Source organism: Vombatus ursinus, unplaced genomic scaffold, assembly GCF_900497805.2.
Source record: "Vombatus ursinus unplaced genomic scaffold, bare-nosed wombat genome assembly UNPS02014786.1, whole genome shotgun sequence".
NCBI lineage: Eukaryota > Metazoa > Chordata > Mammalia > Diprotodontia > Vombatidae > Vombatus > Vombatus ursinus.
The window spans coordinates 48069340-48085490 of NW_020954564.1; the positions used below are offsets into that span (position 1 = coordinate 48069340).

Consider the following 16151-nt stretch of genomic DNA (forward strand, 5'->3'; position numbering starts at 1 on the left):
ACAGCAACTCTTGGTGACAATTTGCTAAAGGGCTATAGGAGCACACGTGGAATATTCATACTGATGAAATGGTAGAAATTTTGAAGCGTTAAAAAAGAGCTACTCTCTATCTCACAGAGCTATAAGGAAAATACTTAGTAAACTATGAAGTGCTGTAGAAATGGGAACTGTTATTTGAAACAATCAGGATTTTATGAATGTACATACTTTTACTAATGATACACACACTCATCCACTAAAATTCCCATGCATGTTTTCCTATGATTCCTCCATAAAAGCAGACCTGGGTTCAATCTCTATTCAATACAAATTTATTTTAGATGAAGCCCAAACTTAAGGAACTGATGGTGGAACAACATATATTCACTTTACAGATCAGCAGATTAAAACTATAGGGATCCCAAATGACCGTGCTGTTCTTGCTTCCACAACTACCTAAGACTTCTCAATCACCTCTGCTGTAATGATTTCAGCTAAATTCTCACAACTGGTTAATGTTGATAACTATGGACTTTTCACAGGGCTCAGTATTATATGGATACAGAAACAACCTTTATCCATGCAATCAGCTGTCAGTGAAGCAATAAATCACTAGGCAGGGAATAGAACAAAGACACAACTAACTTCTTGATTCTTGTTAAGAGTTATGACATGAGACTGAGGGAAAAGAACATCAGACTAGAAGTCGAGAGACCTGGATTCTTGTCGTGGCTCTACCTCAAACTCTAAGGAAAGTAACTTTACCATGAAAATGTTTAGTTTCCTCATCTGTAAAATGAGGGACTTGGAGTAGATAACCTCTAAGGTGTCCTTCTCCTAATATCCTAAAGGTTAATCTGTTTTCCAGTAGCTGCAGTGGATTAAAGAATCCTAAGGCTCAGAACGAGAAGAGACTTCAGAGAGTACTGAGTCCAAAATTCCTCTTTCAAGAGATGAGCAAACCAAGGCCTAGAGAGGTTAAGTGACTGCTCAACTAGGGATACAACCTTTCATGGGGAAAGCCTTTCATGCAGGGATAACATGATCTAATCAAAGTCATCTGCTTTTTCAGGTCCTGTATTTAACATCGTAGTTTCTCTCTCTCTCTCTCTCACTCACACACACACACACACAACCACCCCCTTCTTCTTCTGAGGCTACTGTTCCTCACACTTCTGGTACTCATTCTTCCAGGCCCACTGAGTTACTAAGAGCTGCTATGCGTAGGCAGTGGAGGGCAGATGGATACAAGGTAAAAAAAAAAAATGAAATATGTTGTCAAATGAGATGTTGGACGTAAAGTACTTTGCAAAATACAAAGTGCTATATAAATATTAACTTCTATCATCATTATTATCATTATCACCATTATTATTAATCTAAGTATAGCTAAGAAACACTCTAATTCATTCTGCCTATGATGTTACCCTGTTCCACAGGGTAGAACACTTTCCAGGGAGTGAAGGAGGGAGGCAGGAATTTATTAAGCACCTACCCTGTGCCAGGCATTGTGCTAGGAACTTTACAAATATCATCTCATTTGATCTTCACAACAACCCTGGATGATAAGTGCTATTATTATCCCCAATTTACATTTGAGGAAACTGAGGCAGACAGGTTAAATGACCTGTCCAGGGACACAGAGCTAGGAGGTGTCTAAGACTAGATTTAAACTCAGGTCTTTTGGACTCCAGCACTACCACTCTATCTTCTTTATCACCTAGCTGCCTCTGAGCTAGACATTTTTCTTGACCACACTAAAATCCTACAGGGAACTCACTAATTCAACTAACAATTTGGCCACCTCTGAATGTGTCATCCACAAATCTAAAAGGTTGGAAAGCACCAAATAAGGAAAGGTTCCAACAGAATTAAATTCCAACAGTATTGTCAAAGGTGTTCCACAATACTATGTTACAGAAGGGAGGGCCCTGCAAGAGTGTTATGTTACTTTTGGCAAAGAAAAATCCATTGATGCACAACGGCAGAAATTGATTTCAAGAGGCTATGGGTATATCTAGTATATTCAAAGGGGTCTGGGTAATTAAAAGCAAATCTGAATCAGAGAATAACCTTACAGAGACTGATTTTGGGAAGAGGCAGTATAAAGCAGTGGAGAGTCAGACCTATGTTAAAATCTTGGTTCTGTGAAATCTTTCTTCTCTATATACAAGGCGATCATCTATAAATACAAAGCTTACAGAACTTTTGGGAGGATCAAAAACACATATATTACATAAAGCACTTTTTATCTCTTGGAAATTTTATACAAATGAAACAACGAATAGCCTCACTAACAAATTTCAACTAATTAAACAGGACCTTTTTCTAACAACCTATACTCCCTGTTTCACTTCCAATCAATCCAAACCCAAAGCTACCATCAAAAGAGATGTTGTGTAATGGGAAGGCCACTAGCTTTGAGGTCCAGGGACTTGGGCTCTTGTTGCAGCCTTGACAGAAATACAATTCAACAAACACTTATGACACGCTTGCCTAGTGTTAACTAAATAGTTGAGTGCTATGCTAATAACTAAATAAATGAGTAACCTCTGGACAGTTATTTCTCCTTTCTGGTATCAGTTTCCTTACTTCTACAATGAATGAAGACTACATGTTACCCAAGGTCCCATCAAGCCTGAAGGGCTCTATAAAGCATATGGGAAAATTTCCTATTACTTAGTTTCAAAAGAAGCATTAAGATGCTTCATATACTGGATTCTCCTAAACTGGCAGGCTTCAAACAAATGTTGGATGACTACTCGTAGAGCTGTTGTAAACAAGATCTCTGCTCTCATATGAGGCTTAGGCCATATGAGATCTTAGGTCTCTTCTAAATCTAAGATTCTGTCATCCTAACATTGTTCTAAGTCCCTTGTCTTAGAATTGTACAAGATTTCTTCCAGCTCTAACTTTCTAGAATTCATAAGCATCTTATAATATTCAATTTTATGCTCTTGAGAATGAGGGTCCTTGTCTTTCTGTATCTCCAAATTTGATGCAGTACTCTGAATGCATAGCAGGTGTTCAATAACCCCCAAACTACTCATAAAGGTTTAAATAGAAAGCTTTTAAAAATGTATAATATTTTGGTTAAAAATAAAGTATGCTGGCTCCAAATTCTCTCTATGTTATAGTTATTTTCAAACATGAAGATAGCTGGGTCTTCATGACATTAAAACAATGCTTCAGAGAAAACCAGGAAGAATTCTATGAACTGATGGAGAACATGGTGCATAGAAGTAGAAAAACTTATGCCAACACTATAGAGAAAAACATTTTTAAAGACCTCAGGACTTTGATTAATGCAATGACAAACTGTGAATCCAGAGAAATGAGGATGAAACACCTTCCACCTCATGTCAGAGGCGATGAACTTAACATGCAGAAAGACATCTAGACATCTTCAGGCACGACCAATGTGAGAATGAGTTTTCCAGGACTGAACGCATATTTAAGTTGAAAGTCTGGTTGATTATTTTTTGTTCAATTGGGGGTAGATTACAAATGCAAGTAAAACTAAATGATTTTCTAAAAAAAATCAAGAAAGCATAAAATTTAAAACTTGAATCTCAAGACATTACATTATCTTAAAAGTGAAGAGGAGGAAGAAACAAATGCTCAATGAGCTATTCTGAGTTTAAAAAATGAAAAACTTGGTGGATGCTTGTAATAAGTACCATACATATCATCCCAAGAAAAACTATTTCCATCATAACCTTACATGTCAATGTACTTATTCAAAGATCTGCCGAGTTTTAGTTTGTGCATGGCTTTATACTTAAAGTTACTCTGAACTTAGAATGTATAACTAACAATATTCTTATTTATTCAAGAAGCTTTTACTTAAGGATACTTAAACAAAATTTCACAAGAAATTTTATTTTGGACACTAAGTACGTATGCCACAACTGGAAAGAATACACTTCCATAAATATAAATGTGAATGTTTTTATATGGACTTTTACAATAATTTACTCAGATGGTTATTGAAAACAGTGAGTAAAAATAAGATGGAGGGAAATTCACAAATAGTAACCATAACTTTGAATGTGAATGGGATGTTTATAGCAGCTGTCTTTGTGGTGGCAAAGAACTGGAAATTGCAGGGATCCACATCAACTGAGGAATAGCCGAACAAGTTGTGGTACATGGTTGTGATAGAATAATACTGTGCTATAAGAAATGATGAACTCATTGCTCTTAGAAAAACAAAGAAAGACTTGCACAAAATGATGAAGAGTGAAGTAAGTAGAACCAAGAAAACATCATATACAGTAACAGTAATATTGTTTTAAGAATGACTTAGAGCAACTAAGTCATTTTGATCATAAATAGAAAAGTTTAAAATTAAGAAAGATACTATCTGCATCCAAGAAGTGATAAATATTAGTATGTATAAAATAATTTTACATATTATATATATACACCTATTTGTGTCTAACTGTAGCTATCTCTAGGGCAGGAAAAAAAGAAAAAAAAATTACGTGCTAACTTTGTTGTATGTTTGGAGGGAATAGTAAGTTGTACATAACAGATCTGTAGTTTCATGTGCAATCATCTTTTTTACTGTACTGTGTTATGTATGGAAATGCTTGCTTTGTTCACTGAATTGGGAGGTAATGATGTCACCAAGCAAGGGCACAGAGAGAAATGAGAAGAGGGTTTAGGTTAGAGCCTTGGATTACACCCTTAGACTCATACCCATGTTAGAGGGTGTGATATGGATGACAAACTAGTAAAGGAGAATGAGAAGAATTTATTCAACAGGTAGATCACTAGGAAAGAAGTCTGGGAAAACTCAGAGAAGAAAGTATATCCAAGAAGAAAGGGTGGTCAACAGTGTCAAATGCAATCAAGGAAGAAGAGGATTGGGCGAAAGAGTCATTGAATTTGGTAGTAAAGCGAGTACTAGTACCTTTAGAAAGAACAATTTCAGTTACAAAGTAAGAAAGTGAGATTGTAGATGATTGAGAAGAGAGTGAGAGGAGAGGCAGTTGGGGTACCAAGTACAGAATGTTTTTTGAAGTAATGTGACTGATAAAGGGAAGAGAGATGTAAGCTGATAACTAGCAACAATGGTAGAATGTAATGAAGGTTTTTTCAGGATGAAGGCAGAAATGAGTTTGCTCTACCAATTTACTGACAGATACCTTTTTTGAAGCTACTTATTTTCAGACTACTCATCAGAAGGACAAATACTGAATCTAAAGCTTAAATACTTTAGGCATATGATGAGAAGACAGGATTCACTGGAAAAGATCCTGATGATGGGAAAGATTGAAGGCAAAAGAAAAAGGGGACAACAGAAGATGAGATAGATAGATAGTGTCTGGGAAGCAATGAATATGAGTTTGGACAGGCTTTAGAAGACAATGGAAAATAGAAGGGCATGCCATGTTATGGTCCATGGTGGTCACAAAGAGTTGGACACAACTGAATGAATGAACAACAACATTTTGGTTTTCTAGGCCTTCTCTTATAATTCCTGTATAGATAACTACCAGAGATCCTGTTTATAGTTCAGCAATACAGTTAATGCAAAGATGGCTAGAGGTCAGGAGATCTGGATTCAAATTTTAACTTCCACACATCTTTGTGGTGTTGGGCAAATCACTGAACTCATCTTCCTTGATCTTCCTTGTATAATGGGGAACATAATCCTCATAATATCTTTCTCTTAGCATTAATAATGATAATGACAACACCCAGCACATACATAGAACATTAAAGTTTACAAAGCACCTTACACGTGTTATCTCATTTGATCCTCACAATAGTCCAGTAACAGGTGCTATTATTTTCTATATTCTATCGATAAGAAAACCAAGGCTGAGAGAAATTAAATTGCAGTCACACAGCTAGTAAGTATCTGAGGAAGGATTCAAACTCTATCCATTGCATCACCTAGGTGCACTGAAACTAGGGTTGTTATGCAGAAAGTGTAAAACTGAAAATTCTATACTTGTGAAGTACTGTGCTTATCAGTGATTTTTTACAGGATAACTTAATAAAGCACAGTTGGTGACAATGTTAACATGAATACTAAAAAGCATGATTCATTGGAGATAACTTGCTGAGAAAAAAGGGTTGATGGTACTTCAATAAATGTGTATAAGGAAAGAAAGGATACAGGAACAGAAGCATGAGGCATACAATAAAAATAATACTTCAAAGATCCATGATTTCATTAAGGGGAGCTCCCTCCACTGATACAGATCAAAACACACCTCACACCTAGGAGGGCACTGTTCTGGCTGCTTGGCCTGAAAAATCCATCCCCCAATAATCCTTGCTCTGGGGATGAGGTCTCCTCACTAGTGCAACACCAGCCTCGCTAACCACTATACACTCCCTCTCTAGGATGACACTTGAAATTTTTCCAGTCCAGCAGGATCTACAAAGCGCACATTCTGTAGAGATAAGTCAAGAACTCAAGAAAGGCTCATGCTTAGGATGAGGCATCAAAGCAGAACTTTAATAGTTCCTGTTTCTATAGCATTCTCCTTAATACAACCCTGGGAAGTAAAATAGTACAAGCACTGTTATTACTATTTTCCAGAGGAATAAAATGTGACTTACAAAAGAAAAATGATATTCTCTAAGCCAAATGATTAAGTATTAGGGCCAGGACTCAAAAACAGATCTTCAGACTGAATGAGAGGAGGTCCCTATGTCCCAGTGAATTCACTCTATACAAGGAGGAAAAAATGCATGGAGGTAAAGAAAGAATTACAGATGGATAGACAGGATGGGTTGGCTACTCAAATGAATTTGTGAACACATCATTTCAGCAATTACTTCCAATGACTCAGATCACAAATGCAATCACATTTGCCGAACCTATAAAATTTTGTCCAATCCTTTTAAAAGCTCACTACAGAGAATCCACCTGACAAGTCAGAGGCCTTCCTCAATTTATCCTGACACTGTAATGGTACCCATGGAGTACTCTGCCATTCCTTCTTCTTGACACATGGTCAACCAATCTCATCTTCCTATTATACAATTCCTTAATGATATGTTTTACTCCTGTTCTTTAGAATTCCTCTTGGGTTATATGTTTAGCCTGCTCACATCCATCATGCCTTTCCACGGCTATACATATGATGCTCATTTTTCTTTCTTCAAAGGCAGTTATCTTCTATGTTTTATTGTTTTAAAACAATACCAACAGAAAGTTAATATTGAAAAGGTGGACCTTTGCTTTTGTGGAAACTTGGGAGAAAAAGTACAAGAGCTTTTGTAATTTCCCAAAAGCTATAAATCCTCTCTCTGCCTTGTGTTAAATGCTGGATTCAATGTGTTATATAGTTGTACTACCTGTCCCAGATATACATATTATTGGACAAGTCCTATATAGTGACAATCCAAATGCATACTGAAATCGAGGAGTAGACATTCTTTCTCTATTTGGCCTTATGTGTTTGGAAGAACATACCAAACTTCTTTAAGTAATCATGGGTCTCCTCAGCCCAATGTCACCCACAAACAGGTGTATCTCCTCACTATGTGAGCAGAATCCATCTTTGAACTGAATTCCTTACTGGATCTCACTCATACTTACGGTGAATATGTTTGGCAGGCATTACATCTTTGTTTTATGTCTCATCTGATGTCTATTTTCAGATAACAGGCCTATTTCTGTTAGTATATTTTCAAAAGATTCTTAATTTATTTTGATGTACAGTTGGGAGACACCTTGTTGCAAAACAGTCTATAAAGCAGCATTTTTTTCTACCAAGTCAAATGGGTTTTTCCCATAATTAACAAACAATAAACATGAAGTTTTTATATTCTCTATATCTTTCATTTAATTGTGAAATGGTAAAAATATGGTCCACTGTTAAATATCACTTACAAAGGTCTAGTTGATTCCTACTAATAACTCATATCAAGGATGCTCATAAAGTGTCTGCAAAGATAGGAAGTATAAATACAGGTCAATAATTATTGATATTCTGTTGGTTGCTTTATGGAAATAATTAATAAGGTCCAAGATTTTTTTCCATCCCTTGGGTATTTCTCTTCCTTTGGATACGTTGTATATTGGTCCCTTAACACCCTCACAACTATATCATTTCTAGCCCAAATCACCTCTCTACATACGTGGTTGAATTTAGCTCCATTTCATATCTTTCTTCTCTTTAGTGACATTTTTACCTATACTATAAACCATGTGGGACTATAATATCCAAAAGAAATGGGTCAGATGAGGTAAAATTAGAAGGCTCTCTGCACAAAAGCCAGTGTCACTAAGCAACAAAAGCTAAAGACTGTTAAAGGACATCCAAGAAAATGCTACTGCCAAACTCCTGAAATAGTCTGTCATTAAGTAGGTGTTTTAATATCAAAACCTATTTTATGTAATTTGGGCCTTATTCTTGGACACTTGAAAACATAAGTGTGCCTCAAAAATTAAGAGCCCTGATACAAGTTGGCAACATTTCACTATGAGGTAAAGTGATAGAAGTTAAGAAAATTATAAGGCAAACTTTATTTAAGGAGTTCACGTAAACAGTAACTATGTAAGGAGCATTAAAGGAGGCAGCATGAGAAGTGGAAAGTGCCCTGGAGTCAGGAGATGGGTTCAAACTGAGTTCTCCTACTTATCACATGTATGACCTCAGGCAAGTCACTTTACCTACCTGGGCCTGAATTTTCACTTCCACAAAAACCAATGATTTGATCTCTTCAGTGGGAAGTAGGGGAAGCAGGGTGCAAAATGGTGGATACACTATGAGATGAGATTATTTGAGTTGATTTTGCTTTACTTTAGCAGTGTTCAAGCATTTGGCAGGGTACATCTGGAAACGACTGGGATGTAAAAACAAAAAGTATAGATAACAATTATCATAACAAAATAAGCAGATTGAATTCAAGTATTTCTAAGGTCCATTCTGACTATAACATCTCTTTCCTTTGAAATAGGAAGTACAATGCAGCAAAAATGAGAGACAAAATAAACACTGGTAGTCCTAAGGTATTAAAATAACTAAAAGATCCTAAGCATTTTTAGATTAGCTTCTACAGAGGTTTAAAGACATAACATGAAAGAATTACACAGAATGAGAAAGCACGGTGGTGGCATGAACTTTATCAATAGAGGGAGTACCCAAAAAGATGAATTCAAGTACCTTTTGGAATATCTATATAATATAGTAGAAAAAACACTGGGTTTAGTGTCAAAACTTCAGGTAAATAGTTTCTCCTCTCCAGGCTTTAGTTTACTTACCTCTTTTAAAAAAAGAGGAGAGGGGAGGGGAGGGGAGGGACTGGAGTGGGGCATGGAACAGATCATCTCTAAGGCCCAGTTCAGCTTTAGCACTATGATATTAAGAACTAAACTCCCTTCTGAACAGAATACCAACACCACAGATCAAGGAGAAAAGTTTTACATATGTTACATACGTTTGCTTTGTCTACACTCTTGACAAATGATCACTACTGCCTACCTAACCTCATACACCCAGCTCCTCTTTGTAACCTTCACTAGGTTGCTCCCACTCTTGACATCTGGAATGCCTCCCTACCCCACCCCCATCCGTCCGTCCCTCCCCCAGTACATCCATCCATCCCCTCTATCTCTGTCAATAGAGATTCTACCCATTCTTCAAGTACCAGGTCAAAGGCTTTAGCTCTTCATCTGCAAAACAAAGAGACTGAAATGGCTTCTGAGGTCCCTTCCAATTCTTCATTTATAATCCTCTTCAGATAATGAGAACAACAACAGCAAAAACTACAATGATAATCACCAAAATATACAGCTCGGCAGAGTAGATCTACAGTCAGGAAGTTCTGAATTGAAACCCAGCTTCCAACAGCTCCTAATTGTGTGACCTAACTGTGCACTTAACCTCAGTCTGACTCAATTTCCTCATATTCAAACTAGGGATAATAATAGCACCTACTTCCCAGGGTAGTTGTGAGGATCCAATGAAACATTTGTAAAGTGCTCAGCACAGAGCCTGGCACCTAGCAGGTGCTTAACAAATACTAGTTCCCTTTTCTCTTCCAATCCCCCCCCCCCCCCACCAATTTACACTTTTACAGTAGTTTAACATTTAGATAATATATTTCTCACAGCACTCACAAAACTTCTTACAGATATCCTCAAATCAAGGATTTAAGAACACCCTCTATCCATTAGTACCATGCTGCCTGCCTCCTTTCTCTCCCTTTCCCCCTGTTCCATAGTGCTTTGGGGTTTTTTTTCCTATCTTATTCAGTGATTTTGTTCTATTTTATGCCAAAGTCCACAGAACTGGAAGGACACAGAGATTATCTAATCCAAGTTTCTCATTTTACAAATGAGGAAACTGAGGGCCAGAGAAGTTGAGTAATAATCCTCAAATCATTCAAGTTCTAAGTGACAAGGCTAGAATTCTACAAAGGGTCCTCTAACTCCCAATCCAGTACTCTTTCCAGCACCATACTGCCTCCTTATCTCATTTTAGGACACCTGTACCCTGAGAAAAGAGTCACATAAGGAAACTGAAGAAAAACTCACTACAGAGAAAGCAGCAGGTAGAAGGCCTGGGAATGAGTTACTGATATCTATGTCTTATCCTCTCTCCTAGACTGTAAAGTTTCCTAACTGCTATGATAGTACTTATATATCTGAATCTTACACACAGAAAACATATGACAAATGTTTGTTGAAATGAAAATAAGCTCATATCTATATATGTACAATCTTTTACAATCCACCATATATTTTATATATTTTTCTTATTTAATGAAATCTTGATGAATGCAGAGACCTTAAAACAAAGTTCATTTGCAATACAGAATAATGGCAGCAACCTGTTTCCATAGTATTTTAAGGTTTACAAAGCACTTTCCTCATGGCCCCTCTAGAAGATAGATCATGCCAGTGTTATTATTCTCTTCATCTTACAGAGAACAAAACTGAACCTTAGAGAGGATAAGTGACTTGCATAATTAGTAAGTTGCATGTGTTTACAAATACTTCTCTGGCTACTCAGAGACTGATCAGAAGAAAGTTGGATAGCAAAGGGGAGAAGAAAAGAAAGTAAATTACTTGAGCTTGGGTTCTCGTCCTTCACTTGTATACTGCCAGCAGATTAGGCCGATTAGGTCATGCACCTTGGCATGTGCTATGGTCACAACTGTCATTGGTAGCAGTCTGTCTTGGCTTGTGTGCAGTGGGAGGTAGACATCAATTTTTTTGGTTGCAGTGGTCCCTATGTGACCCTGTGGACAAAAGATACCACATTAGATATATTTGCTAAAGCCCAAAACCACGTAACAATCACTCCCAACACCAGTTTTCAGCCACTATCAAAAAGTATATTTTTTACATCACAGGTTAAAATATAGTCATGCTTACTATAATTGAACACACACACACACACACACACACACACACACACACACAAAACCTTTTAAAAGAAATATTTACATATAGGCAAGACTAAAAGATAGGGCAGTTAGAAACCCACTAACAACTTATATGTCAAAAAACTGAGGAATAGCTGAATAAAATCGTGGCATATCTACATAAAGGAATTTTATTAGATCATTAGTACACGTATTTTGAATAGTCACTATATCCTTCTTCTCTGCTACAATTGAATGAGATGAAACTAAATAAGGATAAACATAAAGGCCTATATTTGGATTGAAAAAGCAATTCACAAGTGCAAGAGGGGGAAGTAACGATTAGACAGTTTATCTAAAAAGATCTGTACTGAAAGTTCAATATGAATCAACACTTGAACGGTAGCTCAGAAAGTTAACATGATATTTGGCTGCATTAAGAAAGGTGAAGTTTATGACAAAAGCGTTGTCAAAATGAACAACTTTGAAAGACTGAAGAACTCTGATCAATGCAAAGACCAACCACGATTCCAGAAAAGCAATGGGCAAGAACGACAAAGAGGTGATGGACACAAGGAGCAGAATAAGACAAATTTCTGGATGTGGCCAATGTAGGAATTTGTTTTCATTGACTATATGTATTTGGTACAAAAGTTTTGTTTTTCCTTCTTTCTCAATGGGGAGGAGGGAAGGGAACTGAGAGGGAGAGAAAATAAATGTTTATTCATTGAAAAAAAATTAATTAAAAACCAAAAAGGTGCAGGAATTCTTATTCTAGGAATAAGAAGGCTACAGTCTTACTATACTTTGCCCAATTGAGGCCACACCTAATGGTACTTTGTTCATTTCTGGTTAACATATTATTTCCTAAATTCCCTATACATCAGTTCTGTTAGATAACCCCCTCCCCTTTTCTCACTGGAATTCTGTTCACATCTTCAAAAGTATATATTTTTTTCTTTTCCCTTTGGGTATCTTTATTTTTTAGATTAGATTCTTGTATAAATAACCTCAATGGGTTTTCTTCTTATACATTCTGCTACACTCTTTTACTTGACTGGATTGTTTTAATCCATTCACATTTACGTTTATCATTGTTAAGAATGTGTTTTCCTCCATTTATTTTGTGTTGTGTGTTGCTGTATGTCTCCTTTTCTCTTTTAAGTCAGTACTTTTGTCACTATAATTAGTTTTGCTTATACCAATCACTCATTCTAGTCCATTCTCACGAATTCTCCCCAACTGTATTCCTTTTTTATCTTTTTTATTTATCTGGGTCTAACTCTCTTTTCACCCTTCTTTCTCTCCCTGATTAGCTAAGGTAAGGTTGCAGTTCAAAATCTTCCTTCCCTGGATTTCCCTTGTTCAAATCTCTTACTTAAATTTTTTTTTTTTTTTTTGCCAGAGGTGGGGTAGTGTGGGTGGGGTGTGCTGACACTTCTTTCAAGATGTTGTTTTCCTTTAATTTGCCCTTCTCTTTATTTTCCTTTTCTTCTACTCTATTCTGAATTCTTCAATTCATGAACATACCTATACTGGGTTCTTCTTTTCTTCCAGGGAATTCCAGTAAAGCTTATGAGAAAACTGTAATTTTCTTTGATACTGCTTATAGATGATGTGGATGATATTAATGTCTTCTGAGTTTGTGTCCTGCACATCACTGGCTGCATGGTATTTCTTTATAATTTTTTCCATTTATTCATTATTCTAGGCTTTTTTCATGAACTGGAACTTCATGTTGAGGCCAATTATTGTTCACTTCTGGAAATAACAGTAGGGTGTTTTTTGTTACTGTTCTGTATTATCTGGGTAATGAGCATTGGGTTCTTCAAGAATTTCAGAAGCATCTGGACAGAGTACTGTACCTTGGTGACTGACACTGGGTGGTCTAATCCAGAGTACATCCTGAGAATTGCCTTCCAATCCAAGACCTGCAGGCTTCTGACCCAACTCTCAAGTCAGAGAAACACAGCTTGGGTGATCCTTGGTTAGAGCGTGCTCTAAGATCCTGTTTCCTTCCACCCTAGCACTCAGCTTCAAATTCTAGGCTTACTTGGTCCGCTAAATGGAAGGATTCAGTGAAAACTGCCCTAGGGTCAGTCTTTTCCAATCCCCATAAACTTCTGGATATCTCTTTGCGAAGAGAAGTTGGCAAAAGCTGTGATTTCTCCTTGATCATTTCTTCATCCAGTGCTTTTCTTTGAATCCTTGTCATAGTAGCTGTGAGGACAACTGGACTATTCTGCTTCCACTCTCCTATGTTATCCTGTGGATCATCCTGTTTTGTTCCTTTTCCCAATCCTGCCTCTCTTCTCTTGAAGTTCCATCTTTTTCATTGAGAGCCAAGTTTTGAAGGAACTTTTTGAATTTATTATTACTGTTATGTGTATAGACATATATGTGTGTATGTATGTGTGTGTACACACACACACATAAATACATATACTTTTTGGAATATACTATTCCATTCTTTTCCATTTCTCATGACTGGTAAAAAACAAAAAACGAAAACCCCTAGGTTATCAAAATCAAAGTATCTTTGCAGCTGAAAATCTATTTCCTGGCTTTTTGCAAAATTTATTATTTATCATTGAAATTGTAAAATTTAATCACTGCATGTAGTTTCAAAAGTGGGATTTTTATCTGGTGGTGACCTGTACAGTCATAGGATCAATTTCTTTTGTGTATTAGCAGGATCATACATCTATAAGTAGAAAGGACCTAATAAACCATTTAGTTTAATCCTCTGCTTTTATAGATGAGGAAACTGAGACAGAGAAGGTTAAGCAATTTGCCTTGGGTCACATAGCTAGAGTCTTCGATAATATTTTAATGCATGTCTTCCTAACTCCAAGTTCAATGCCCTATCCACTATGCCATTCTGTCTCTTGAATTTCAAAGTTCTAGGTAATTTTCTTGTATATATTTTTGCATATCCTTAAGTTATCTCTGGGTACTCTGCCTTCAAAGTCAACTGCTTTGGCTTGTACAGAATTCATGTTGTTTTTTTTTTAAAGCTATTGCCTTTTTTCCTCTATCGTAAAATTTTCTACAACTTTTGTATTTTATGTTCCAATCCTGTTCTCTTTTCTCTCAGAGCATCTACTTCTTTTACTGATGCTAATATGTCTTTTACAATATTTTAAATTTAAAACAATGCTCTTTGTATTTTTAAATTTTAGATTTAGAGCTCTGGTTTCCTACCTAACTTAATTCCTAACACTTTCCTTTAAATTTTTTATTTCTCTTCTGGATTTTTGCCCTGTTGGTTTTTGATCTCTGAGGAATCTCCAGAATTCTTTTATTTATCTGCCAGTTCTGATTCATTTTTCTTCACGGTATAATATTTCTTTATAGTATTCTGCTCTAAGTTTTTACCCATTTTCTTCCAGTCTTTAAGAGCTCTTTGTTGTTGGTTTATACTGCTTGTGAACTAGACTTTTTGTTCAGATGTTCTCCCTTGGTCTCACAGTCTTTCAACCCTTTTACTGTACTATCAGTCATTTGTCACTGATTTCTGTCTTCACTCTCCGGCCCTTCCCATTGCTGTATAGACACCTGAGTCTGGATATCTTCAGGCTCCTCACAAGTGTATGTGCACCCAGTCTAAATCCCCGATCTGGAAAAAACTCCTGGTGGAGAAATATGGTCTCAGATGAGTTTTCATCTGCCTCTTCCTCATAGGCAGAAATTTTTTCCCTCTTACTGGCTCCACTCTATGTCCTTCTACCTGTTTCCTTTGCTCTTTCCCTTTCCCCTTTCTTTCTCCTGAATAGAAGCAGTAATATCTCTTATGAGAGTGAATTGAGAAAGTTAGGAGTCACTGTGAAAGGAGTATGGGACAGGCAGAGAAGTTTGGAGATTCAATCTGTAGCTGGACTTCAAGCACAAATCTACAAAATTGCTTTTACTCATAACAGATTGGGGGGTTGGGGACAATGAGTGGTAAGTTACAGATTTAAATTCTCTGATATGATTTCATGATATTTTTTAATTTTGGGGTGTTATTTCTGTCTTATCTTGTGAACTCAGCTTTGGTTTCTCTTCATCTGGTGCATAATTCATTTTCTGAGGTTTAGGGGTTACAAAAGCTCAAGGATAAGAACTCCTCTGCTACCTTAGTAATCACATGATCCCCCAAACCAAATTTTTTTTAACTTCAACATAATCCAAAAATGCTTTGTGGCTGCAAATCATTGGAACACTGCCATCTCAGAACAACCAAAGCTGAAGGTAGCTCAAAGAGCAAAGGAAAGATGCATGGCGTGTCTAGGTAGGTTATAACATACTACCAGCAATGGACTGGATGGTCTCAATCCTATGGTCTTATAAATTACACTCAAGAAATTATGTAAAAGACTTAAGAGAGAAGATATATAACGAAAATAATAGACAGTAAAATCTAAGGATGGGTCACCTAACTAGTATCCACAAAATATTAAGAACCAAAGAAAAGGATCCAACATATTGAGTAGTTTCTCTATCTAGAATTAATAGAATCACACAGGGCCATATACCTACATAAATGGGAAAAGAAATTCGATGAAAAAATGAGAAAGAGAAGTAATAAAAAGAAACATGAAAATATTTATATAAAAGTATGCAGGGAAGTAACACAATATACAGACTATGACTATAAAAATGTAACATAAACAAAATCCTCCCCCCCCAAACACTACATAACAGAAAACATAACAGAAAAAGTGATAAGAAGGGAACTCAGAAGCAAACTAGATGCTCAAATTATTGTTTTGTTTGTTACTATGAATGTTTTAAAAATAAGTTAAAATTAATTGGAAGCTTATATGACATAAGAAAAAACAAGATAG

The 16151-nt window shown here is 36.4% G+C and overlaps 1 protein-coding gene across 3 annotated transcripts in view; it reads right to left on the reverse strand.

Annotated features, from left to right (window-relative positions):
• LOC114047027 (target of rapamycin complex 2 subunit MAPKAP1) overlaps window positions 1-16151 on the reverse strand; it is a 328986-nt gene that overhangs the window by 160227 nt on the left and 152608 nt on the right. For all 3 annotated transcript variants that reach the window (XM_027867684.1, XM_027867685.1, XM_027867683.1), the window contains one exon: window positions 11024-11196. In XM_027867684.1, coding sequence (XP_027723485.1) covers window positions 11024-11196 — 173 coding nt within the window. The remainder of the gene's footprint in view (window positions 1-11023; window positions 11197-16151) is intronic.